Source organism: Drosophila arizonae, chromosome 3, assembly GCF_054131065.1.
Source record: "Drosophila arizonae isolate 15081-1271.41 chromosome 3, UAZ_ARI_1.0, whole genome shotgun sequence".
Lineage (NCBI taxonomy): Eukaryota > Metazoa > Arthropoda > Insecta > Diptera > Drosophilidae > Drosophila > Drosophila arizonae.
In genome coordinates this window covers 22,982,952-23,010,206 of record NC_142923.1, presented here as the reverse complement: position 1 = coordinate 23,010,206, position 27,255 = coordinate 22,982,952, and the positions used below count along the sequence as shown (strand labels likewise).

The 27,255-nt window shown below is 37.5% G+C and overlaps 4 protein-coding genes across 11 annotated transcripts in view; 2 read left to right on the top strand and 2 right to left on the bottom strand.

The window, feature by feature from the left end:
• DIP-epsilon (Dpr-interacting protein epsilon) overlaps positions 1–27,255 on the bottom strand; it is a 91,771-nt gene that overhangs the window by 43,788 nt on the left and 20,728 nt on the right. The gene's annotated exons all lie outside the window — the stretch shown is intronic.
• The window catches only part of Dna2 (DNA replication helicase/nuclease 2), a 39,195-nt gene that overhangs the window by 11,248 nt on the left and 692 nt on the right, over positions 1–27,255 (bottom strand). Inside the window, exons 2-5 of one of the 6 annotated variants that reach the window (XM_089464647.1) lie at positions 26,178–27,233; positions 19,772–26,109; positions 19,156–19,685; positions 18,438–19,086 (exon numbers count right to left, since the gene is read on the bottom strand). In XM_089464647.1, coding sequence (XP_089320773.1) covers positions 24,370–26,109; positions 26,178–27,233 — 2,796 coding nt within the window. In that variant the 3' untranslated portion in view covers positions 18,438–19,086; positions 19,156–19,685; positions 19,772–24,369. Of the gene's footprint in view, positions 1–15,170; positions 15,199–16,042; positions 17,168–18,437; positions 19,087–19,155; positions 19,686–19,771; positions 26,110–26,177; positions 27,234–27,255 lie in introns of those variants that run through there. The other 5 variants (XM_089464646.1, XM_089464648.1, XM_089464645.1 and 2 more) reach the window with 5 other exon arrangements.
• Positions 573–7,294, top strand: LOC108612144 (thioester-containing protein 1 allele R1-like). The gene is made up of 8 exons (XM_018005046.2): positions 573–749; positions 2,104–3,084; positions 3,155–3,434; positions 3,492–3,765; positions 4,474–4,648; positions 4,720–4,904; positions 4,988–6,570; positions 7,038–7,294. Exons 1-8 carry the CDS (start codon positions 619–621, stop codon positions 7,251–7,253), a joined length of 3,825 nt encoding a protein of 1,274 aa, XP_017860535.1. The 5' UTR covers positions 573–618; the 3' UTR covers positions 7,254–7,294.
• LOC108609541 (uncharacterized) lies at positions 21,143–22,768 on the top strand. 2 transcript variants are annotated; one of them, XM_089464652.1, is made up of 3 exons: positions 21,143–21,238; positions 21,314–21,424; positions 21,521–22,768. In XM_089464652.1, exons 1-3 carry the CDS (start codon positions 21,155–21,157, stop codon positions 22,619–22,621), a joined length of 1,296 nt encoding a protein of 431 aa, XP_089320778.1. In that variant the 5' UTR covers positions 21,143–21,154; the 3' UTR covers positions 22,622–22,768. The 2 variants fall into 2 exon arrangements, with proteins under 2 accessions (XP_089320778.1, XP_089320777.1); XM_089464651.1 differs by having other exon boundaries at positions 21,314–22,768.

Below are 27,255 nucleotides of genomic sequence, written 5' to 3'. Positions count from 1 at the left end.
CTTTAATGTAAGCAAAGCAAGTCAGGAATAGAAGCTACTCAAGCGGAAATGCGCATAACTGCATCACAGTCACTACATACACACATGGCACACACACACACACACACACACACATACGCACAGTCTGCACAGTCGAAGCTCATAGAGCTGAGGACTTAAGTAACCGCCCTGCCCATCCCTGCCAGCCAATGGCAATGGCAATGGATGCGTCTCTTGCCTCTTTGAGTTCCTAAGTGCTGCTTTATTAACCAGGAGACGACAACAACAACCACAACAACAACCACAGCAACAAAGACAAGGACTAAAGCATCGACCACTTTGATGTGGACGATGGCCACAAACAAGCAAACAAGCAAACAAAACAAAACACAGCCAAACAACAACGGCGACAGCAGCAAGCATCAAGTCTCCTGCTAAAGTTGACTTGGCCCAGCTACCCCAAATGGCGTTTCAATTATGCAATAGTGCATCCGATTGAATTACAACCAGATCCAAATTACATTAGCCGACTAATGGCCAATTCCACGGCCAGCAGCAGCCAAGGCAAAACACATGTCAAAGCAATATAATTAGATGTAATTACGGGCTGCGGCCCCAGCGATCAGTTTTGTTTTAACTATGAACGAATGTAGAACATCTTGGAGCGCTCCAAACAATGGCATCGTGAAATATTTTCTACTACTACTGCTGCGGCTGCTGCTGCTGGAGAGTGGAGCTGTGCAAGCAAAAATTTACACAAATGAGCCTTTGTAAGTGCCATTGCAAGTTAAGTTTGTGTATAGCCAGGGCAATTGCCTGGGGCCCCTGATTTTAGAGGGTCTCCGAAAAACGAGAGAAGAATGAACGTGAAAGAAGGGTGCACCAAATTGTTAGTTGCCTACGGCCTTTTTGAGGGTTGATCCGGGCCTGAGTATAACTATAAGTAGAGTTATACTGAATATAAGTATAAACACATTCGATCAGTTTAGATTCGAATCATTCGAATTATTCGAATCATTCTTCAAATACAAAATGTAGTTATAACAGATTAGAGTACTCCAATTGGGCGTGTTCGACTACATCACGCTGATCCATATTATTTATATAAATATAATAATTTATATTTGTGTTTTATTTATAAATCATGTGAAATTAGCAAAGGTAAAAAGTAATACTGATGCAGTGGAATGCTGCCAGCTCTATAAACTTTGGTAGATATAGTCTTGTAATTGTTGGTAAATTTAATCTACAAAAGCGACTAACAGTAATTTAACTGTTAAATTTTTAAATTTGTAGTTTTTATCCGAAACCCGTAAACTACAGGAGATGCAGCTTAGGAGAAACAATTCTCAAACCCCGAAATACATACACGCTATATATTATATATTTTTTATCTTGGCAATTTTCAAGCCTCCCTGTTAGTATTTCATATTATATATATATCCATTAAATATTTTATATTTTCCGATTGTCCCGATGCATACATAATAATATTATTATTATTATTATATTTTTTTTCCACTTTTTCACTTTAAATAATAGCGTTTCTGAAAGGTGTGCTCCATTTACTTGGTGAACGAGTAAAAATATTTAAAATTTCATCTGTTTGTGCCTATTGGCCTCGTAATAAAATAACAGCTGGAATACCAATTAAAGCTTTTCTAATTAGATTTCAAAATTTTCTGAATATAATCGTAGTATTGTTAGTTCCGTTATTACAGGTGCCTGAGCACGCAAGAATATAAACAAAATTAACAAATTTTATTTTATTATTATTATTATTATTTTTTTAATTTTGTGTAGTGTAGAATCTTTACATCAGATTTACTACTAAAAAAAAAAAAAATAAATAAAATAAAATAAAATAAAAATTAAAAAAAAGAGTAGAACATTATTAGAAGAAGTAAACCCCATAACGAGTTATGGGGATTTCAAGTGGTGGAGGTTTTACTGATGTCCAATTGTCTTAGCAAAGCCTTGCCGTTTGAGTCGTGTAAATAAATATAAAATAAAATAAATTTGCAAATTGAATTACTAACTCTAACAATTACTCATTTACATTTTATGAATTAATTAATATCGTCTAATGCACTACCATTCTTTCCTTTAACATTATTGCTACAGTTCATATACTTTGGTGGCACCTTATACCATCTCATCGTATCAACCCTATAAAGTTGCTGTGGCCATATTCAATTGCAAATATTTGTGTAGCTATAATGTCTATCTGCGCGGCCCCAACCTCAATTTGAGCGTGATATTGAATCTAACTCCATATTTTCCAACCACTACGTATGACTTCAATATTCCGAAATTAGATGTTGGCACTTATTGGCTAAAGGTAGAGACGATGCAGGGATGCTATTTGAAGAACTCAACGACCTTACAATGGCGTAACTTTAATGGCATTATCAAAATACAAACGCCCAAGGTTTACTATAATCCCGGACAATTGCTACAATTTCGCGCATTCTTTCACAATGAGAATATGCTGCCCATAAAAGCAGTGGAGGAGTCAGTAATATGGATTGAGGACTCCAAAGGATTTCATGTCAAGGGCTACAGGAATCTTGAGCTGAAAAATGGAATATACGAAGGTGAATTAAGACTCAGCTCACATCTGAACTTTGGCCTTTGGCGTATTTGTGCCAGAAATGGTTACCATGTCCATGAGGAATGCGCCCATATACATGTTCAAAAATATAGATTATCGCAGATGCGAATTGATATGACTGTTCCAACTGAAGTAAGTTTAATGGACGGCACATTTGAGCTCGTGATACAGGCAGTGCACGATGTTGATGGTCCAGTCAAAGGCCCTGTTACTGTTTATATCGAGCTAATAGATGCAAATAAAACAAAAGCTTCGCCAGTTGTACAAACTAAGAACCAGATGGAAAACGGCACAGCAAGTATCACTATTGATCTACAGCAATTCAAAGATAACTTAAAAGGCCTAAATGCGGGCAAGCTAAAATTAACCGCAAGTATTTATGAGAGGTTAATCCAACAAGAACAAAATAAAACACGGATGGTAACAATATGGACGAACAATGGGGATATCGGTAACCTTACCATATCCAAACCACAGGAAAAGGATGCTACGTAAGTATTGCATGGATATTAAAAGAAATACATTTTCCTTCCAAAATAAATAATCAATCTTGACATTCAGTAAAATACCCGCTAGACCAATGAAATTAATGGAGACAGTCTACTTTAATGTTAGCCACGTGGTCGAGAGTGCAATATCTATGGTGGTACATAATCGCCGTATATTAGATTCAAAAAAAGTCCATCCAGATAACACACAAAAACGTTTTGAGGTCTCAGTTGAATTAAAAAAGCGATTGTTGCCAGCCTTTTATGTGTTTTTGTACTATGTGCACACTCCATCGATGACTTTATGCCTACATTCCATAACCGTTGAGCTGGAGCTATCACATCATGACGGTGTAAGTGTGCAATTAAACACAAGAAATGGGAATCTAATTAACTGTTGTGCCTTAAAGGTCTTTATCGACTTGCCCGACAAATTGGAGCCTGGCGTAGACATCAAGTTCAATATCAAAGCTAGGAAAAATTCCTATGTTGGCCTTACTGCTATGGATAATCGAGTTTATGCTCTTGGTGAAAATATGGATAATGATTTTCGTCTAAACTATTTCGATTTTATAAAAACATCCGTGTTGGAGTCCGATATAATTTTGAGCGACAATCTAGCTATTATACAAGCAGGATTATTATTTCTGTCAAGTGCCCACAACACTTCCAGCACAAATCAAAGTAACTTTTAAACGTATTTTTTATACTCATTCACGATGTGAAATGTACGTTTCGTTGTCCGATTTCATCAATACACCCACTGTGGGTCCCACAATGCTCTTTACGGCATCTCAGAAGCCCAACAATAGTTGGAAAATTCCCAAATTTAATGCAAGAGAATTGAAATTTGGAAAAAATATACTTGAGTTATCAGCCCAAGATCACGATAAGATATTGCGGATATGCATATCTGCAGCTTCAACCCAGAAGCGACTCGGGTAAAACTCTATAATTTGCTGTTTTAAAGCTAGTACCCCATATAAATTGAATCTATGCCTATTTTTACAGGTCTATTGCGAGAGGTAGAGTTATAGTCATTTTCGTGTTTTTGAATCCTTAGAAAATTGTAAATTTGTTCTAAGGATTGGCCAAAAATACGTATAGAGTCGTTCCACACATGAAGAATTGTACGTTCCATAGCTTTCAAGCTAGAGAGGAAAAACTTAGCCAATAAATTACTGTCGGTCTTACCCATTTATTATAAATAGAGGGAAAAAATAAAATATAGACTCCTCCCTAGTTAAAAAAAAAAAAAAAAAAAAAATCAATTGTTTTTGGCCCGTGAATGAGTATTATGTAGTCGGTATCACCCGACCGCAAACATTCTTACTTGTTTATTATTTTTCAATTTCAGTATGATTAACAGAATATACATATATATGTTTTTAGCAATTAAATTGTTGAAGCCAATGGAGACGTTTAATTACACAATTGCAACAAGGCCAGAATTTCATAAAATAACCAATGCAGATAAAACCCCCATAGAGTCGAATTATGCATGTTGTCATGTACCAAAGGTGATCAACGAATATAACGATATTTGGCTGTTTGACAGCATAGATTAGTAAGTTCTTGTCAATAATCACTTTGTAAAATATACGTGATGGTGCCTCTGCTCTAATACTTTCAATGTAGTACAAAAAGCGATTGGACCACTTGGCATACAACGGTGCCAAGGTCGGCTGTTGACTGGAGAATGAGCGCATTTTCAATTCATCCTGAGACAGGGATAACCTTTTTAGCGCCGAAACCGTTTAAGAATGTAAAAACCATCAGTGATATTTATTACACCCTAAAGACCCCCAGCACCGTACAACGTGGTAGGCAACTCTAAATTATACAGATTAATACAACTTTTCAATTGATGTTCATTTTTCTACTTTCCGACTTGTTCTAATATTAGGGGAAGAATTTGAAGTCACTTTGCTGTGTACTAACTGGTTTAGCACAAAGTTGCGACTCGATATAAAACTTAGGGTGACTTCACGCTTTAAATTGCTTGAGGACAGCGAAAATTTCCGTGGCTGGTTAACCAACAAATTGGTGACCGTAGCGGTAAATGAGACCAAAAAGACAATATATAATTTACGCGCCCTTAAGCGAGGAAAAATTACACTGTATTTTACCATACACTCTGATGTTGGCAACCATGAGATAATTAGAGAGATCTATGTTCTGCAAGACATTCATCTGAGGACCCAGCAATTCTTTAGGTATAAAACACTAACACTTCGACACCAAACTATGAGAGGACAAATCATATTGCCGAACAAACCATCCGAATCGGGCCTCCAGTGCTATATAAGTGGTCATTTAATTGTACCAAAATTGCAAAATCTGAAGTTTTTGAAAGAATCGGATAATACCGAGGAAATAATCAGTAAGCTGATGTCCACTTATTTATTGTACAACTATGTAATGAATGCTACATGGTGTTCACCGGCCTATAAGCAGTTTCTGAAGGAGCAGTTGATCGGAGGATTGCAATCGCTGATGCGCGTACGTCATGCGGATGGAGGATTTCGATTGCATGTTCAAAATGATATGGCGAACTGTACGTCAACATGGATGACAACATATGCCGTACAATACTTGCATTACTTAGAGAAATTACCAAATATGATCTATGAGCCAAAATTGATAAAACAAAGTGAGAAATTTGTTTTAAGCAAACGTGGAACGCACGGAGAGATCCTAGAGAATTGCTATACACCTAGCCGACGAAATTTATCAACTTTGGAGCTAAATATCGAGGTTTTAAAGGTTCTGCAATTCTCCAAGCGTCTGATCGCATTGAAACAACCCCATGCATGGGTTACCTTTATTATGAATCAGAAATTTAAATACTATTTGGAAGCTAAGCGCGGTCTTAACCCAGTTGAATGGAAACGTCCGGAAGAGAATGATAACTGGATACAATATCGACGTGAGCTTGAAACAGCTGGGCGTATTTTATCCAGAGAAGTGACTTTACAAAACCCTGAACAGCAGCCCCGAATTTTCGAGTGGATAACGCACCAAATTCTCGGCCCAATGCTCAATGTCTTTTGTTATGAGTGCTTTATTGCAGAGCAGGCCTATTACGACTATCTGAATACCCTACCGCTTGTCAAAACAGACATAACCCTATCGTTCTGGACAGCTTCGAAGGCGAATAGTAAAACCCTGCATATCAATGCTACAAATGAGTGGGACGAACAATATATAACCTTGAGGCCAATTAACTCGTCCATTGAATTCAAAGCCGATGGCATAGGGGATTTGGTTGTACGCTGCAGCTATGAATATGTTGAAGAGGATACAAGTTACAATTTATACCATGCAACCATACAATTCAGTAATGAATTTAATATCAAGTTTTGCATTCAGCGCTTTGGACGGAAACGAAAGGCGTATATGGGCACGAATATAGAGATACAGTTGCCATCGGGCTATATTGTGGATGAGGACAGTCTAGCCCAGTTGATGCAAAAGATATTGATTGTTGTAAGTTAGAGTACCTATATCTATACCTATGGAATCTAAATGCAAAGTTAAGTCGCATATGATTATTAAAATACTCTCAGCTAGTACAAACTGTAGTTTGATCTGAACTATGGAAAATATTGATTCAGAGTATAGTGATATTGTGAAAATTCGAAAAACTAAAGGAAACATGACATACCCCATCAAAAATCAAAAACTGAAATTCTTAATAATCTGTTGATGTCTAACTTACCCTATTCCCTTCTTATCGGCAATAGCTCAAGTCCCAAGTCTTAGACAAAATTCTCCTATATAAAATTCTCAAAATTTATTTATATGAAATTTTATTATATGATGCCCATTAAGAAAACGCATTTAAAAGAAATACTTGAAAGAGAACGAAAACCTTTACCTTTCATAAATAATATAATTTAATTTTTTTGATTTATTTATTTTTTATTTTATTGTTTTGTTTTGTATTTTAATAGCAAGCCATATCAACGCAAAAGGGTACTAAACTTTTCGTGATTATGACCCCACTTCCAAAGGCAAAATTGGTTTGCTATACTTTCAGTACTATGAAAATCATGGTGGTAAAGAAGTTGAAAAAGGCAACAATGGCTATTTATGATATTAACGATTCACAAAATCCCCATATATTTAGCTATAATGTGTTTCAGGGACACGCTTCAGAAACTGTATAATTGCCAATTTCCGTAATAAATATGTGTAAATTTTATTTTAATTAGGCGACGTTCTCATTAGCAATGTTGGTAAGTTAACTGACAAAACTTTGGCACAGCCAACATTGGAGCTGGAGTTGGTTTTGGCGTGGGCGTGGGCGTTGGCATTGGAGTTGGAGTTGGAGTTGAGTCTCGAGTTGTTTACATGTCGCCCACCCATACAGCAGCTGAGCGCCTTCCCACAAAAACGTAAACGTAAACGTACCACGTGAAACGTAAAACGTAAAACGCATGCGGCGGCAACTGCTTGTAAAGTTCAAAAGCCGCGTTGGGGTTGAGCGCGTTCCTGGATTTCTAATTTAATGACTGACGCGTGGCAGTCGCGTATTTGTTTACGCCCCAGAGCGAAAGTGAAAGCCGGGGCCAACAATTCTGCTCTCATATCATAGACAGCGCTGTGAAAGGCCAAATGGACTTCTCTTCCACACAGTTGTTAACTCAACAGGCACTGTACTTAAATATTATTGCATATTAATGAGGGGACAGATGGGCGTGGGCGTTTTCTGCGAAAAGAGGTGTTTGTGTGCTCTGCATGCCTCAACAAATACAAAGAAATTAAAAACAAATTTTGAGATTCAAAAAAATTAAATAAAATAAAATAAATTGAAGACAATCAAAAACAAGGGTAACCCAAAGAAACTCAAGTTGAGTCGTGGCTTGAGTCAATTGCAAATGATGATGAGTACATATAAATGTAAATAAATAAATATAGTTGTATGCCTATACCAATGTAAGTGTATATTTTAATGCAACTTTTGGGCTCATCAATTGAATCCAATTGCATTTTTACTAGCTCTAGAGTTTACTTTACTGTCAAGTTGTGCTTTAAATTAAACATGAATATTCAAGAAATTGTTTACTATATAGAAATAATCTACACTGGTTTATGGAATGCCAAAAATGTATCGAAAAATTGCGCACTTCAATCTTTCGTTGAATAACTTAAACAGCATAAAATATTTCTTGAGTGTTTCAGAGTGCAGAGCTTGACCATAAAATAAACATAAAATATTTGATAGAAGGAAGAAAGCAAAACAACAACAACAACAATAAAAAAAAAATCAAAAACTATACATGAAATATGCAGAAAATAAACACACATGAAATTGCCTTCAGGTAAATGGTTAAAAGTGCTGTCCAAGCCAAATTTCAAATATGTGATAGAATTTTCAACAAATATTCACGAAAATTGGCCTGCCAATAGCTGAGGGGACAATAAATGCTGAGGCGAGCAATCACTAGCAAGCATAGCTTATGATAATGCCCAAAAATGTTCAAGTGTTAATATAAAGTCGTAGTCGCAGCCCAACAAAAAGCCAAGGGCTTCGCCCAAGCTGCCTTCCATAGCTTCAGATGTCCAGCAACATTTTCAATTTCTTTAGAAGAACGAGAGAATAACATGAAAAAAAAAAAAAAAAAAAAAAAAAAGACAACTGAATGCAAAATGAAAAATTGTACAAAAATATGCATAACGTATGCAAAAATAACAAAAGCCGAATAGAAAGCAAAGCCAACGGCATGAACATGTTTATGAGTATTTTTATATGCGTATGGCTGAGTGTGCGTGGGTGTGTTTATTTTTTTCCCCCGTGTTGAGTGCTGCAAAGTGACGAGATGGGCTCGAATCGATGAGACATGAAATAGCTTCATTTATGGCTAGGGCATGCAACAAATCTCATTTAATTTAAATGCCAAGACTTTGGTATAATTTATGCAAGAACATAAAAGGGGAAAAGAACTTCTATTCAATTAAATACAATAATAAAAAATAGGCACATAAAACAATAAACATATAAATTATTAAGAGACGGTTAAAAAAAATAAATAAACAATAAAAATAATATATAATAATATAAAAATAAAAATAAAATAAAACCATTGTCTAAAAACAGGAAAGGAAAAACGTAAAATATATATATTTTATATTTTCTACTTATAGTACTACAGACACCCTATGTTTTTTATCGTTACGAAATAGCACGCTATATGTATGTGCAAAAATGATTTAGTACGCATTGTTAAGCCAGCATGAAAAAATGAATTTGAAGTGTTCTGATAAGCCTCAAGGCTTTGATTAAATTATTACCAAAAATTTTTAATGTTGTTAATATTTAAAACAGTAAAAAAAAAAAAAAAAAAAAAAAAAAAAAAAAAAAAGAGAAATTCCTATATGTAATAATTTCTATTATATTAACAAAATAGAATAGCAATGTTTATATTTTTCAACTACATAATCAACATAATGGGGCAACTCATAATTTCAAACTTACAATAAAAGAGACCTAAGCATTTAGACTGTGTAATAGTTTGGTAATATTTTTTAAATATTATTAATAATATAATATTATTATTTGCCACATCTTTCATTTAAATTAAAAACTCATTTTGAACTTTCATAATTATTTAGCCATATTCTTGGCAACTTTCGAAACAAACCTCGCTCATAACATCATCACTCATGCTCATGTTGCATGGCCATGCTTTACGGCTTTATGCATAAGTAATATCATGTTAGTGTCAATAGTTGTCAACGAAACGTTGTTGACAGTCCCCATCTGCTAAGCTGGTGTGACCTACCCAAAAAAAAAAAAAAAAAAAAAAATGAGAGAAAAAAGAAGCAGAAATGAACGTCCGCCCTCTCACAAGCTTGTGTTATTTTTTTCTTAGATTTATTTTTTTTTTATTTCATTATTATTATTATTATTTTCTTTTTTTTTTTTTTTTTTGTGTAATACATTTGTTTCGTGGCACTTCGTTATCGCCATAGACGGCGCCCATCTATGCCGCGTCGCCTCCGCAAGGCTAACACATGCTACACATTGTATTATTTTAGATTGGCATTACTTTTGGAGCCATCGGAGCTGCCTGTGCTAAATACAACGAAGCTCGTTAGTTTTGCTCTCGGCGCTTGGATTCAGTTTTCTTCTTACGATTTTTTCTCCTTTTTTTATTATTTATATTTTTTTTCTCTCTCTTTTGCTGCGCTGCGTTGCCAACTTCCGGAGGGGCGCCTCACGTTGCCCATGGCGTGTCCTTCAGCCAACGCCTTGCTAGTTACTGTTACGTATACGCAGAGTTGTGCTGATATGAGTGTGTGTGTGTGTGTGTGTGTGTGTGTGTGTGTTAGTTGGAGGGCCGCATATGTTACTTTATTGGCATTCAATTTGAGTTATCGCTATTTTTTCCTGTTCATATGCGTTTTTCTTTCTTTTTTGCGAGTGAAAATGAATTTTTCTACATTCCGCATAGACTATTGTTGCCGCTGCCGCTGCCGCTGCTGCTGCTGCTGATCTAGTTGTTGTTGCTTTGAATGCAACTAACCCAGGAGTCTGAGATTTCAACAGCTAGTTTACTTTTATATTTGGGCACGTTTTTGTGCGTCGGACAAAGCAGAGCAAGGCAGAGCAGACACAGGCACATACTACCACACACTCGACGTATAATCACATTTTATTTGAACTTTTCTTTCGGTTTATTTGATTTTATTTTTATGCCATTTTCTGTTTGGTTTGCCTTCAAGTTTATTTGGCAGATTTTGTTTTATTTTTTCTATGCTTGTTTGTTATTGTTGTATGCGCTAGGCAAAAAGTTCGCTTTGCTTTCTTTCCGCAAACGCAAAGTTCAAAGTTTATTTATATTGATTGGCTTTTCAGGTCATTTGGGTATAGTGGACGGACGGACGTCTACTAAAAATCATTGTAAACGCCATTTCATTGTTGCATTTGCTAAAAATCAAAGCATTGCCACCTGCCACATTTGTTTTAATTGAAAATAACTGACAATCAACCTGCATTTGGTATTTCTCAATTTCAACAACAAATCAGATTTACATCTTATTCTACAAAGTGATCAAAGATAATAATTTATTTGAATTATTTTTCAATCACACACTCAAACATGTAACAATTTGAACAGAATTTTTAATTAAATTAGCAAAAGTAATACAATTTTAAATGCAAGAAATAAATTATCATTTCCTACACTTGAATTCATTTATAGAATTTAAGTTCTGTCTATGAAATATTTCAATTTAATCATAATGAATCATAGGAATCAATATTACATAATCTCATAAAAGTTATAGAGTAATTTATAATTAGCTTAGCTTAAAGTGATTTAAAGGTTTTTGAGCTGCTAGCGAGTATTATGCAGTCGATATCACCTGAATGTAATTTTCCGTTTTGTATTATTTTTCGCTCAGCTTTACTAAACGTCAATTAAATTACGAAATATCTTATATATTGATTAAATCTGTACCTTTAGCTATTTTCTTCGTTATTGACAGGGAACTCGGTTTCATTTGTTTTTGAGCCGCCTGTCGCTCAAGCTGATAGCTGTTCATTTTGCAGCGCCTGAGAGTTGATGAAGTTTTTGTCAAACTCCCTAAGCACAAGCTTGGCTCACACACAGACAAGTGGTCTCCATGGAGCGTCAATCGTAACGCTCATGAACGCCGAATTTAATTAAATTAACAACACAAATTGTCAAAAGCAGGCGTTGCAAATGTTGCACGAAACTCAGGTAGACATGGCGCAACAGCGAAAATAAAAAACACAAAAAAAAGAAGCGAATAAAAAAAAAAAAAAACAACGACAACAAATAATCAACAGGAACAACATCGTGAACAACCTTATTAAAAACGTGTCAAAAACATTTTCATAAATATACCAAAACGAACTTTTTGCGGCTTGTCAAACTGCCAGCTGCAAGTGCCAAACAAAGTATTTGCAGAAGGGCTGCGAAATCAATAACCCAAGAAGTTTGTTGCCACCCACGCGAAAGTGGCAGGAGCCACGGGTAAATGTCGATAGGGGTTTGCCGTCCCATGTCCAAGATATTCTATTGGCACGCAACAAGTTTCTCAGTGCTTCAAATATGCAAATGAGCTCCCAATGAAAATGTAAACAATCGCCAATGCGAGCGAACTGGATATTGGTATTGACTGCACTTAATTTTAGATTACACTAGTTAACAGCAAATTTGAAGCTACTTTACAAAAAACTAAAACTAAAAAAAAAAAAAAAAAAAAAAAAAAAAAAAAAAAAAAAAATAAATCTGCATATAAACAAAAAAACAAATTAACACAAGTTTTTAAACACTTCACTAAATATTTTGAATTATAACTACAAAGAAAATAAATTTTAAATTAAAAATTTACAAGCAAACAAATGTTTTTTATTAATTTTATTTATTTTTTAGTTTATTATGTCATTTTTTTATTTATTGCTTATTTTATTATTTATTTAATTTTAAAAGAAATTGTTTATATTTTATTTAAAAGCAGTTTTTTTTAAAGATTAATACCTAGAAAAAAATTTTTTTATCTAGTTTAAAAATTATTTTCTAGGCTCATGAAGTAGACTAAAGTGAAGTACAAATTCCTTAACTACAAAAAATGCAATTCATTTAATTAACATAAAAAAATTTAAAAAAAAAGAAAGGAAAACATTTTATTATTCCTTTAGCAATTTGTATGTTTCATAATTGAGTTTATTATGATTGAAATAAAACATTAAATATAATGAAAACATAAATTTTACGACCACAAAATACAAAATACAAGACAACAAACACAAACTACATATATATAAAAACAAAAAATAATAATAATAATAAAATAAAATAAAATAAGTTGCTGTTGTCTAGTGTAATTTGTCTGTTTTATATTCAGCAATAAAGTGCGACTGCTGACTGTGCCTAGTTATTCCAGAAAAGGTTTGGCCAGCCAAGTTAAGAGCTCACATAATACTGTAAGTGCCATGAATATAAATTTCGGTTTATTTAAAGTACGCGTTTATCCAAGTGTAAATAAAAATTTATATGATGGCATTTAAGCAAACCTTTTTTGCTGTTTTGTTTTTGGGTACATTGTCAGGGACCGACATAAAAGCGAACTTTGTACCAATTGGCGATAAGACGTGCACAGCTTTGGGTTTCTCATGCTCTACTCGAATTCTTTTGCTGGATAACACACGAGATATCAATAAGCAAGAAAAATAAAATCAATTGTTATGATGCCATAACATATCACGCCCCATCTTCGCTAAGGAAATTCAGCACGTTGCAATGTGTGGCAAAGTTTTTGCCGTTTGTGTGTTAGCGCAAAACTTGTGAACCCGGTGGGGTGTGCGGGTTCTGTTAAGGTCTAGGCTGGGAAGGGAGGTGGGTGGTGGGAGGAGGCTTGGGGGTTTGGTGAGTTTTTATTTTTCTTCCTTGTGTGTGCGACTTGGGATAAACAAAGCCATAATTCAAGCAACGTTTACTCGCCTCGCAGCCTCAGACTTGCATAAACAAATTGTGCTCAACTGTGGCTCTAGTTGCTCTCGGGCATGGCAGCACGCAGGGGGCTTGGCCATCTTTACTGTCTGGCCATCTGAGAATCTGCGGGAGCATGCTCGTCAAGCTCAGCGTAAACATGATAGATTTATAGTTGGCTCTGTTTCTGTGGTCGCCGCGGCGACAACATTGCAGCGAGTGCGCAACGTGTAGCATACTTAATGGGGCTAGTCGGGTTGCCGCCGATGCTTTTGCCGCTTCAGCTTCAGCTTAGCTTATCATGGCTCGTAAACACATGGAGTACCCACATAGAGCAAGTACCCACAGAATCGCTGCAATCTCAGCTGTAGCCTCGAGTTAGGGTTTCTCGGCACTTGACTTTGTTTTCGTCAATAAATTTGGGGCAAGTATTCCATTTTTTTTTTGTGAATTTTTTTGTGAATTTTTTTGTACTTTTGTTTGTTGTTTTTATTTTTTTCTTGCCCAGCTCTTTTGCGCCCACGCTTCTCAGCTGCCATTTGGCAGCTCGGAACAAACCACATGCTGGGCGCCTGTTGGTATGCCACAGCTTACAGTTTTCTCCCAATTTTTTTTCCTGCACTTTTTTTTTTCTTTCGGCGCCCGAAAGTAGGCGAGCGTTTCGCAAATTTGCGTTTAAATGGCGTGTTAACATTTAAATGTTATTTTTACGCCCCATAAAATGGCTCCATAAAAAAACAAGGCAAAAGTATTAAAAAAATAAATAAAAGTTTCTCAACTGCTTTGATATTTACAAGTAGTATTATACATAGTAAAAGCGAAACGGTTAACCGATTCGCAGCGCTTTTACTAAGTTTAAAAAACTCAATTGTAAGCTATAAAATTAGGTTACCCCAAAACACTTGCGAAAAACATATTGGCAAATATAAATATAAAGTCCGAGTGAGCTATAAATAACCCCAAGTTTACCGTCCAGCTGCAGTTGAATGTAAATTTTATGCTTTTTGCTTGGAATTTCAAGTTTTTAACACTAACGAACTAACATTACAGGAATACAAATTATTTATTCGTTTATGTGCTTAGAAAGCTGGTAGCAAGACTTAGTTCATACCAAAATTAAGGCATTTGAAGTACTAATGGTAATCGAAACTGCGTATCAACTAAATCGGCACAAAACTGATACAATTTATGCATAGAGTATTTGCGCATTGTATTTATTTATTTTTTTATTTATTTAAAAATATTGACAAAACTAGAGTCAACTAAAATTAAAAAATTAGAATATTAAAAGAACTTAACTATTAAATAGAAATGGAAAACATTATAAGCTGTAAGATGAAAGCTTAATCCAAATAAAAATATATAATAAATTTATAATAATAACAATTAATAATTAATAATTTTTTTTTAATATATAAATTATCTTTTTTATATTTTTGACATACATATATTGAAATAATGGTGATATTATTGAAATAGTTGTCTTTGTTTATAATGATTATATATTTTTTTTTCTCAACAAAAAGATCTATGATTAATAAAATAAAACTGGTTCTTTAAGTATACAATTTATGAACAATCTGTATTTAAGCTTCACGATATTAAATAAATGAATTTTTTTTTAAATTTGATTTTTAATTATCGTTGATCTCTAATAAAGATAAAAAGTAATAATAAATAAGACAGTAAAAAAAAATAATAATAACAATAAATGATACAAAAATTAAATATACATACAAAAAGCAATTAAAAATTAATCTAAAAATGAATAAATTAAATAATAAATTTAAAAATAAAGTAAAATAAAATAAAATGCCCTTAATGAAAGCGTTTAATTAATTTAAAATAAAATATGCAAGTCCACATGGTTAAAAAAAAAAAGAAACAACTGAACACCTTGTAATACAATAATACACTCGAGTAAATATTTCCACTTTCACGCCTACTGTTGGAAAAATAATTTGCATTTATGCAATCAGACAGACGGTCAGCGAAGCCAAAATACTCCGTTTGACAGACAGAAGGATCATAAAAATGCCACACATACCAAACAAATATATTTTATTTATAGAAATATTTACATGTGTCAAGGATATTAGCTCGTTTCTTGGCAGAAAACAAGAGTAAATCAAAATTTGAAATTTCGATCACGAATACGTTCAAAAAGAAGCAGCAACACGATTAACATTAGGTCAAATATCTGAGCCTAACCGTATCCATATCCATATCCCTTCCGAGACACCCCCCCCCCCCCCGCCCCCTCATTGTATCCTGAAAGTATGCTTCTTGCACGGCCGTTTGGGTGTATTTGCATTTGCACAAAAGTATGCTTTGTTTTATTGCTTATGCAAATTGGCCGACTAATTTCGTAGGGACTCCGAGAGCAAATCCTTTTGCTTCAGTCGCTTAGTGAACCTTTTTCCATTGCCAGGCGGTTTATCTAGTTCGCTTTTCCTTTTGATTTCATACAGACACAAACAGCAGAAAAGTTGTTCTTTCTCTATTTATTGCTCATCTCCTCTTTTTTTTTCGTGTTTTCTTTTTCACTCTTTACAAAACATAAACTTTTTTTTCGCCTAATGCGCTTGAGTACGTTGTTGTTGTTGTTGTCTTTTTCCTGGCTTTCTTTCTTTATTGTTTCAACATTTTTGTTTTGTTTTCGGAGATTTCTGCACTAAGCAGCATTTGGCAGGTTATTTTGTTTTTGATATGCTCTTAGCCAAAATGCCTTAAGCCAAACTTTGTCGGCACGCATTCACCGCAAGCTGATGTCTTCAGCTGCCTCGGGTGCCCAAATCGTCATGAGACTGTATTATGTGTTTACTTAAAAGGAAAGCAAGGTAATTTTGTAGTAAATGCTCTATATAGATGTATGAGCAGATAGATTTTGGAGTAGATTTTATAGATAGTTTAATTTTGTTCAATTACAAATTTGATTTCCTCTGTGTCCATTGACAGCTCCTTAGACAGCTCGTCTAGAATAATTCTATGAAGGAATCATTCTATGAATGTGAATTGATTTTGCAGCCACACACACCTATTTAAATATACCTGCATTTTAAAGCACAAAAAACTTATGGTGCACGGCGGGTGCCCTATTCCATCCAACATAGTTTTAGTATGTAGCATGGAGCAGAGGTCATGCCTCGTTGCCGCCGAAAGGACTCGACTTGACGCCAAGGTCCTTTATCAAAGCGAAAGTTGGTGCACAGTTGCAGCAGGGCCAGCACACACACACACACACACACAGACACCTACACATATACACACCCGCACATTTGTAGATACTCTGGCACTCACTCGCTTGCAGGTCAATTATCGTGCTTTGCATCCCACGCGCAGCTTACCTATCCAACTGCAATTGCAGCTGTCCTGCCGTCGTCGTTGTTGTTGTTGTTGTTGTTGTTGTTGCGGTTTTGTTGCCGCTGGCGTCTGTGGGTATCTGGTGAAAACCGAAAGCCAAACAAATTTGTAGCTTGAAGTTGGGCCATTGAGTCGCTGGCGTCGTTTCTCTGCTGCTCTGCTGCTCTGTTGCTCTGTTGCTCTGTTGCTCTATTGTTGTTGTTTTTCTCTCACTGTCTGTGCGTCTATTTCGCGGTTTTCGTATGACCTGCGGTTAGCTATTGCAATGAAAAACTTTAGCTCTGTCGCTAATTAGGCATTACATATACAACATGGGTTAAGCATCTTGAAGTGCACTAAATTGCGCTAATCATAAAACATGCAGAGCTTTCTCACCCACCACCACCCCCACCATCACCCCAGAGATGCTCTGCCCAAGCTCCAAAACCACTTCAACTTGGTTGTGTGGCCTTTGTATGCAACGGTTTGTTTCAAGTGTTGCTGCTATGTAAATTATGCCACCAACTGCAACAGCAACGGCAACAACTTCAACTACTACAACAATTGCCCAAGAATTGTGGCAATGTGCACTCAGCGTCATTTAGTGCCACGCCCACACACACACACACACACACTTAAGTGACGCCCACATTGTGCGCATTGACGACGCGTGCAACGAAGTGAATGCATAAGTGCAAAAGAAAGAGAAAAGAGGAAAGAGCACGAGCTTGGCAGTGAATTGAAGTGGGTGTGATTAGAGTGCGTGAGTGTGTGTGCTACCCCCCGCACACACACATAAAGAGACACACACATATGCATAAATATATGCTATGGCAACATTTCTAGACTTTCGCTTAAGTGGTCCACTATGTTGGCTTAAAATAGCAACAATAGTTGTCTATAAATTGCTTTGTTTACTAGAAATGAACAAGCATGGAGCAAAATGAATGAAATGTTTGAGCAGTTGAGAGAATGAGAGTGAGTGAGTGAAAAATCAGTTTGCAATAAAACATAAGACTGTTGTGGAAATAAGCTAAGCTTAACAGGATAATATTTGTTCTTTGCTACACTTTAAGTGAAATGCCAACATTGAGAACAATCAAGATTCCATATAATCGTCCGTATTTATAAGCAAAACGATAAAGTTAAAAGCTAGCAAACTGTTATACATATACGGCTTTACCAACTGAAGGCATTGCTTAAGATGAGAAGCTATTATTCACAAACTAGTTCGATATTTGTTAACGTTATTCAATTGCCTTAAGCAACTCAACTGCAACAAGCTACAGAGAAACTTTACTTTTTGGAATGCAATTCCAAAAGAAAGATTATTATTATTGACTTACTGGTCTTATGTATGTTATAATAACAAATCTCTAGCTCTTATAACTTCAGAGATTAACATAGTAATAGGAACAGACAGACGGATATGGCTAAGATCTGCCACGCCTCCTTCTACCAGCTATATACATTTCATTAAAAACTAGCTGGCCCGGCAAACGTTGCATTGCCCTCTATATTATTTCTAGGTAAAAAATTGTTGAAAGCTATGTTGTTCAGGCTGGGATACACTGATAAATTTATTAATCGGATTTTCATTCAAGCACCTTGTTGTAAACGACATTCTTCGTTTTTTGGTCGGGTGCAAGAACAAATAATGCGGATCGTTTGCCAACACGTGAGCATGCCACGTACAATTGACCATGAGAAAAACACGCATTTTCTAGATTGAGGCCACAAATAGTCAAAGATTGGCCCTGTGACTTGTTGATCGTCATGGCGAAGGCAAGACGAAGCGGGAATTGAATTCGTTTAAATTCAAAGGGCATATCTGTTGAGCTCATCGGAATCCTAGGAATAAGAACTTCCTCATCTTTAAATTTTCCTTTGAGTATCAACGCGTGAATCACATTGCTCATCAGTTTTCTTATCACCAAACGCGTTCCATTGCACAGTTTTGGTTGGTTTAAATTTCTAAGCATGCAAATCATGGAGAATTGCTCTTTTCATAGCTGTGTTCATTTCTTGACGCCGGTCAAGTTGTTCTTCCATATTGCCCATAAAGTATATTTGCAAGAATTTTTGCTGTGCATCTTCAATAGGTTGCAATGATCCAATGCGATGGCAAATCTGGCCTTGAATCTTTAAATTCAAAGCCATAGTTATAGTTATATTTACAAACACTATTTACAGAAATCTAACAAACTACATTATTCAAAATTTTTTTTTCGCAGTCATAGAAAATAAAATTTTTAACGTAAATTACCTTAAATATCCGTCTCCAATATTTTCCGCCCCAAATTATGTCATTTGGAAACAGGCATTGTATTTTTGAGTGTTCGTTAGAAAATGTCGTGATTCTAGTGTTTCGCCATAAAGCAGGGAACGCAATGGCTATGGTGACCGCTAATGGCAATGTCACTTTACCACTAAGGCAGCACAAACCGGGCGTTTCACCAGCAAACTTCAATGCGCCACAATGCTAGCAAACAACGTCCATTGGACCAATGCAAACTAAACGATTCAAGCTGTAATCAATGGTGCAATCATATCGAAACGCTGCTCGATTCAAATCAATCCTTGAACCATTTCTTATTGCCATTTCACGGGCTGCCTCTCTTTGAGAAGCACGAATTAAGGCCCTTCTTCCCTGGGTACTAACGCGGAGCCTTTCTCGAGCGATTTCTCGCTCTTCGTCAGATAATTGACTCGCGCTATTCCGTTGCCTAATTGCATTATGGGTCCGCCGGGAAAGATTAGATCTTCTAGGACGCGGCATTTTTATTAATAGTAATACTGCCCTCGCACAAAACCATATAAAACAATCGAGAAATATAAATATAAATAATTTACACAAATTTATGTTTGAGACAAACAAATACCTGAACTTTCGAGATATTTAGCTTTTGTAAAAGTCCAAAAATACAATTTTTAATAATTAACTTTTTTTTTTTAATTTCGAATTTTGAATTTTGAATTTTTTATTTATTTTTGATTGTTAGGTTTTAATCTTTTGATTTTTTTTTAATTTTTGCAGATTTTTGATTTGAAATATTTATAAAGTTTAAAAGTCCGAAAATATAAAAAGCCAAAAATACACTTTTTAATAATTACCTTTTTTTGTTTTTTAATTTCGAATTTTTAATTTTTTATTTATTTTTTGAACAGTCAGGTTTTAATCTTTTGATTTTTTGCAGATTTTTGATTTGAAATATTTTTCCTTTTGATTTGAAAATTTTTTTTTTTTTTTTTTTTTTTTTTTTTTTTTTTTTTTGAATAGTCAGGTCTGCTCGAGGTCAGGAGACCGTAGACTGACTGACTACATTTGTTTATTTACTTCTACACTATTGTCAAAACTGTCACTGTTACCAAGCCTACTGGGTATAAAAAAAATTTGAACATTTGGGGAAAAAACCGCGTTTTTCAAGTATTCGGCAAATTTTTTCAGTATTTTTAAGACCCTATACTAAACTCGTTGCGGAGACAAATCCAACAAATCAAAAACCATGAAAATTGGTTCAGCCCAAATCAAGTTATAAGCAGTCTTCACTTTTACACAACTTTCTTTTATATATATAGATAGAACGACCAAGTTCTACCGTATCTCCTAGTCGGCCACCTCTGCTAAAGGTTTCCTAAATGGGAAGGTCGTGTTCTAAACTTATTTTGTTAATCTTTCACAAGTAACATGTATAAAATATATACGAATAAAAAATATAAAACCAAATAAATAAACAAAACAAAAAAACAAATAAAACTATATATATTTATATGAGCCTCATGTTAATTCGTTCCTTCTTTTTTTTTTTAATTCTCTTCAGTTAATTGGATTGCAAAATAACGTAACAAATGCAATTAAGTAAATTCATATAAACATATTCCTCAGTGTTCGATGTTTAGTTTACATAGAGAATTTCGGAGAGTGGATTATTTTTATTTTGCTTCACGGAACACTGTGCGTGGGATAAGCGCGGACCAAGGAAAAAAATTGGAAGTCTCTTGCTATTATATCTTCTGAGATCGACGCGTTCAAACATACGGACAGACGAACAGGGCTAAATCGACACAGCTCGTCGCCCTGATCAAGAATGTATATACTTAATAAAAATATATGAATATGTTAACTACTGTATGAACTTCAAACTAATTCGTTCCTCATTTTAAATTCTCTTAGTTAATTTGATTACGAAATAGCGTAACAAATGCAATTAAATAAATCCATATAAGTATATTCATCGGTGATCGTTGCTTAGTCTACATAGAGAATGTCTACAAGTAACACTAATATGAGCTGCAACTGGATTATTCTTATTTTCCTTCATGGAATATTGGCTGTACAATCCAAAAAAGTAATAGCTCGAGCTAATTTAGTGTGTAAACGAATGCTAAATTTTTGCGAACTCATATATAATCTCATCTTGCAGAATTCAGAAGATGAGAATAAAATCCAAAAGAAAATGACTGCGCTTATTGACACTCAATCTGGGCACTACGAAAATAACTATGAGTATTTGTTTTTCGTCACTGAGCTAATTGTAAGTAGGCTATCGAAAAAGTCAATTTCAGCGAAGAAATCCGACATTAAGAAATTTCAAACATATAACAATCGACGATTGTATCTGGAGGAACAGATAGACAACCGTGTGGATCGTGTCAATTTTGAAATGTTATCACTTCCTTATGGACATACTTGCAAGGACTTTTATATGCAACAAAAGTCGGCACTCGAAAATGCATATACAAAGAAAAACTCAGTTAAGCAAGACATTCTAAATGAAAATAGTAAGAATTGTCCATCTACAAATGATTCCGACGGTCGTAATAGCTACAATAACAACAACAATGAACAAAACGACAATGATAACCCCAAAAATGACATCATTGAAAATATTGATGCACACATTAATTCTGCATTGGGACACTACCAAAACAACATGGAATATAACGAACGCTTGAACGATTTATACATGGCAAAACAATCTGACTGGCGGAGTTCACACATAGTACTCGCTGTTAATAAGTTTCATCATTATAACACTCGACGATTGGAACTAGAGAAACAGATTGAAAGCCGTGTGCGTCAGATCGATTTTGAAATGGAATCACTTCCTCAAGGACATTCATGCAGAAATTTTTATATACACCAAAAGATGACACTCGAAAGAGCGTATTCAATGAAAAACTTAGCTAAGGAAAACATTTTAGATAATACTAGAAAGAATTGTCCATTTAAATATGATTCCAACGCCCAGTGGTCGGGCTCGAATGGAGGGAACAGACAGGGGCCGGGCTGGAAGAGAGGGACCAGACAGAGGCCGGGCTCGAATGGAGGGAACAGACAGAGGCCGGGCTCGAATGGAGGGAACAGGCAGTGGCCGGGCTCGAATGGAGGGAACAGGCAGTGGCCGGACTCGAATGGAGGGAACAGGCAGTGGCCGGACTCGAATGGAGGGAACAGGCAGTGGCCGGACTCGAATGGAGGGAACAGACAGTGGCCTGGCTCGAATGGAGGGAACAGGCAGTGGCCGGACTCGAATGGAGGGAACAGACAGTGGCCTGGCTCGAATGGAGGGAACAGGCAGTGGCCGGACTCGAATGGAGGGAACAGGCAGTGGCCGGGCTCGAATGGAGGGAACAGGCAGTGGCCGGGCTCGAATGGAGGGAACAGACAGTGGCCGAGGTGGCATGCGAGGCCAGATTGGCATGAATCGAACGCCAAAATATATTTCTAGGGGTGATAAAAATCCAAACCTTTTTCTAAAATTTAATAAAAATGTTAAAAATAAACCAGTAAAAAAAACTCTAGTCGAGAGTGCTCGATAGATACTACCCTGAACCAAACTAATAAAAATGCCCATTTAGTGTGGCAAAAATTTCAATTTCGATGTATTTAAAAATAAAAAATAAATAGAAATTAGAAATAATTAGAAATAATTATATATATAAATAATTTGAATCAGTTTAAGAAAATTAACGTCAGTTGCTCCCGCTCGGGATTCGAACCCGCGACTTCTCAATCGAGCGCCACGCCGCTACTCACTACGCCACCTCACTTTTGAAAGCTTCGCTGGCAAAACTGCAATAGAGTCACTGCTGCAGCGCCATCTAGCAAAACTAAATCAAACTAACAGCTGATGATATTCTAAGAATGTTCTAGAGGAAGTTTGAATGTATGTGTGCACACGTATACGATGCTGTTGTAGCTGCTGCACGTGCGTTAATTAATTATTATTTTTTAACGTCGATTGACTTTCAGCATATGATCTACATATTCTATTGCATATTTGATAAATTAAAAAAAAAATGAAAAATCATTAGAATTAGCTATTCTGGCATCTGACTTGAACTTGAATGTTTTATTCGATAAAAACATAACGAGATGATTTATCGAATTTTAAAAGCAAGTCTCTAGCTCTTATATCTTCTGAAATCGACGCGTTCAAGCAGACGGACAGGTCCAAATCGACTCAGCTCGTCGCCTGATCAAGAATATATATACTTTATGGGGTCTGCCGCGCCTCCTTCTGTTACATATACTTAACAAAACCATTATACCCTGATTTCCCATTTTCAATGGGTTCAGGGTATAATAATGAATAATGATAAGGATTTTGTTTGCAATTTATTTACATAAGCTACGTTATTATTTAATATATCATTCCAGCTGTCGGTGTCCCGTTATGAAAGGATCCAAAGAAATAAATAAGCGATTGAGTAGATCTGTATTTGTTGCTACTCGATAATGCTATGAATATGTTCTTGTAAAATCAGTCTTGGATATTTGGAGTGAAAATGTCTTAAAATTGTTCACATTAATTTTGTATGAAAGAAAGCCGTGTGAATCATGTAAATTATTAAATGTTATCACTTCATCATAGACAAAAATTCATGCCCATATGAATTCTACATTCGGATACTATAGACAACAGAGAATATTACGAACACTTCAGCAATTTAATCATAGCACGGAAGTTATTCGCTCTTAAAAAATTTCAAAACTATAACAGACAACGATTACATCTAGAGGAACGTATGAAAGACCGTGTGAGTGATATCAAATCAAATTGAAATCGAATCACTTCCAAATACTCAAAATTGCATGAGGTTGACACTCAAAGGATCATATACAAAGAAAAGCTCAGTCAAGAACAAGATTTGGAAAGAAAATAGCAAATCTTGCCCATTTATATCGAATCCGAGCCAGGATTAAAACGACGATAGCAACAACAACACTGACCCCAACAACAACAACGTCAAAGAGCCGAACAAGAGCTTGTTTTAGCACCCCTAGTGTGTGCTATGTCCATTTAATATTTGTAGCTAATTGAAAAAAACTTCTAGAAGGACCCACTCAAACTTGACTGCCAGTAGTTCCCACATTTCCTTGTCAAATTTCTTATTGATAGAATATTATTTAATATCTTTGTACGCATCACTCATATATTTCGTAAACACAAATAAATATTATCCTATTCTCTACTCACTTGCTAGCTTGGAGCTGTTCCAGCTCGTGGAGTAGCTGCTGCCAGCTGAAGCCCAAGCGGCCGTCGGCCAAGTGCAGACGACAGCGTTCGTGAATATGATTGAAAAGCTTTTGAAAGGGCGTATAGCGCTCCAGGCATTTGATGTCGCCCAATAAAATCAATTTGTGCTTGGCACGTGTAATGGCAACAGTTAATCGCCGTTGATCCTCGAGGATTTCAGCCTCACGTGACCGTTCCATGCCCTGGTCGGCAGCTGTGCTGCCCGTTTTCGTACAGCTATAGATGATTAGATCCTTGTCGCGTCCCTGATACTGATCAACCGTATTGAACTCCACGCCGGACAGATGCTCGCCCAGTTTGCGCAGCAGCTCCACCTGAGCGCGATATGGTGCAATGACCCCGATGCGTGAGGCATCGTAGCCCGCCTGCAGCACTTGGCGCAACAAATGCAACACAATCGCCGCCTCACAATAGTTACTGTACTTGGGTACACGACGTGTGCGAGCTGATTGTAGTTGAGTTGATTGCATTGTTTGCTCAACGGCTTCGCCGTAATGCTGTTCAATAGCGGCGCTGGTATTGCCCAGCTGTTTGGATGCATCAACGTACTCCTGACAGCGTTGGGCACAGTCGTCCGTGTCCAGCAGAAAGACCGCTTGCTCCAAATGCGTTTGCAACGTGCGCTGCACCCAGGGACAACACTCGGCCGGCGGCTGCAGCTGCAGTTTGGCATTCTCAACCTGTTCACTGGCGCACTGCAAAGCCTGGCCGTAGGTCAAGTGGTTGGCCAGTCGTGTAATGCTGCGATTCATGCGATACTGCAGTGTTAGCACAGCTGTGGCCTCCTCACAATCCAAGCGTTGGAACAGGCTCTCGTCAGCGCCGCGTAGACGCGCCTCACGGCTACGCACGAGCGGCGGCAGCTGTTCCGGATCGCCCACAAGTAGAAAACGGCTGCTGTGGCTCAACGCACGCAAAACCGCCGGCTGCAGCACCTGAGTGGCCTCATCCACAATGCAATAGTCGAACTGACGATGCTGGAACAGGGCATGTCCGGCACCCAGACAGGTGACGCCCACAATGCTTGGCTTTTGCAGTGCTGACGTCAACTGTTCAACTGTTTCGCAGTTCGCCGTCAACTGGGCCTCGCTGATCTCCTGCAATTGCGGATGGATTCGGGCACTGCTGCCCAGACGCATCAGCGGCAGATTATAGGGCAGCAGACGCAACAGCAGATTATCGACAGCGGAATGCGTTTGGGCTGTAATTAGCACAGTGCGCTCCATTAGATGCAGCAGCCGCACAATGGCCACCAAAGTCTGGGTCTTACCCGTACCGGGCAGCCCCTTGATTAGCAGGTGTGTATCGGTGGTGAGCGCACGCAAGGCAGCCACCTGCTGCACCTTATTCAAGGAGCGCAGCATGGGCCCGCCCTTGCTGCCAATGATGCGAGGCAGCACCTTTTGCTGCTTTGGCCGTGTCCGGCTTATCACAATGGAGCGCAATTGGGCCGCACGCTCGCTGGGCGCCAAAAGTTGCGCCAGATTCGTAAAATTGAAACTGGCAAAGCTCTGTGACTCATGCTTGTCCACTATAAAGCTTGCCAGCGCATAACGCTGGCCAAGATCACGCTCCAGCTGCAGGCACAGGCTGCGCGGCTCCAGCGCTGTTATGTAGCCGGCGGCAATGGCCAGCCGTGTTGTACAGCTGATGATCACATATTCGCCCAACTCGAACTGGAAGAGGATTATTATTTGAATTGTAAACGAATCAAATTTAAGCAGCTTATCAGATATCAACTCACGCCGCTGAGCGTTAAGTTTAGGTCACTCTCCGCCTCTTGGGATAGAATCAATTTCTGTTCATAGCGTCCATCCACTAGACGCGCCTGATGATCCTTAGGCAATTGCAGCTGCTGTATGGCGCGACCTAGCTGCTGCCTCTTGGCTGGTGTCTCCGTCCAGAGCGCACGCAGCTGATGCGATTGACGCGCCTGTTGTTCCTCGAGTGCCAGCAGGCCGCACCAATGGAACACATACTCGAAGTCTGCTTGATTCAGATGCTCCAGAACTTGTGGCATTAGGCGTCGCAACGGATGCGATTCACTCAACTCCAGCTGAGGATCTGTGCTGGCAAAGCTGCAGCAGAGCGTGGCATAGGCACAATTGCCGCAGGCACTATGGTGCGAAATGGGCTCGGGCAGCTGCAAGGGCTGCAGCAGTTTGCCAGGCTGTTCGGCCAGCGAGAGTGCTTCGTTGGCCACTGGCAGCTGGACATCGCGTGTTAAATAATGGGCCAGATCGTTGCGCAGCAGGATGAGATCACGCTGTTCGTTGCGACCCTCGTGCACCTCGCGCAGGATGCCTTCGCGCAAGTAGAGCAACAAACCGCTGCGCGTCTCCTGACCCAGAGCCGAGTGCATTAGTTGATAGAGCAGCAGCTGACCCTTGTGCTCCATCGAGAAGCTGGCGCGTCCAGTTTTCAACTCCAAGGGAATCGGCTGCTTTCTGTTGCGCACATGCACAGAGACATCGACCTTGCCCTTGAGTCCCAGCTGGGGCACCCAAAGATTTTCTTCAATATCGTGTATTTGGTCAATCCGACCCTTGTACATTTCCGCCGGCTGCACAGACGGCAGCTTGCCGTCCACATATTGCGCCACAAAGTCAACGATGGGTCCCACAAACTTATATAGCTGCAGCTCGATCTCGGCGCGATTCAGCTGCCCGGCATAGAGCTGCTGGGCCAGAGAAGCACTATGCAGCATTTGCTGCAGTGCATCCTCCACTTGTGACTTCTGACGCAAACGCTGCGACAAAACTGTCTGCAGCAGCTCGTGCACCAATGTGCCAACGATCATCTAGAAGATGTGATTAACATTT

Excerpts from the sequence above, each read along its gene's own strand:
- LOC108612144 (XM_018005046.2), top strand. The coding sequence starts at position 619 with ATGAACGAATGTAGAACATCTTGGAGCGCTCCAAACAATGGCATCGTG. Across the intron at positions 3,435-3,491 it reads AGCTATCACATCATGACGGT|GTCTTTATCGACTTGCCCGA; the intron begins GTAAGTGTGCAA and ends TGTGCCTTAAAG. Across the intron at positions 6,571-7,037 it reads TGCAAAAGATATTGATTGTT|CAAGCCATATCAACGCAAAA; the intron begins GTAAGTTAGAGT and ends GTATTTTAATAG.
- LOC108609541 (XM_089464651.1), top strand. The coding sequence starts at position 21,155 with ATGTCTACAAGTAACACTAATATGAGCTGCAACTGGATTATTCTTATT. Across the intron at positions 21,239-21,313 it reads TGGCTGTACAATCCAAAAAA|AATTCAGAAGATGAGAATAA; the intron begins GTAATAGCTCGA and ends CTCATCTTGCAG.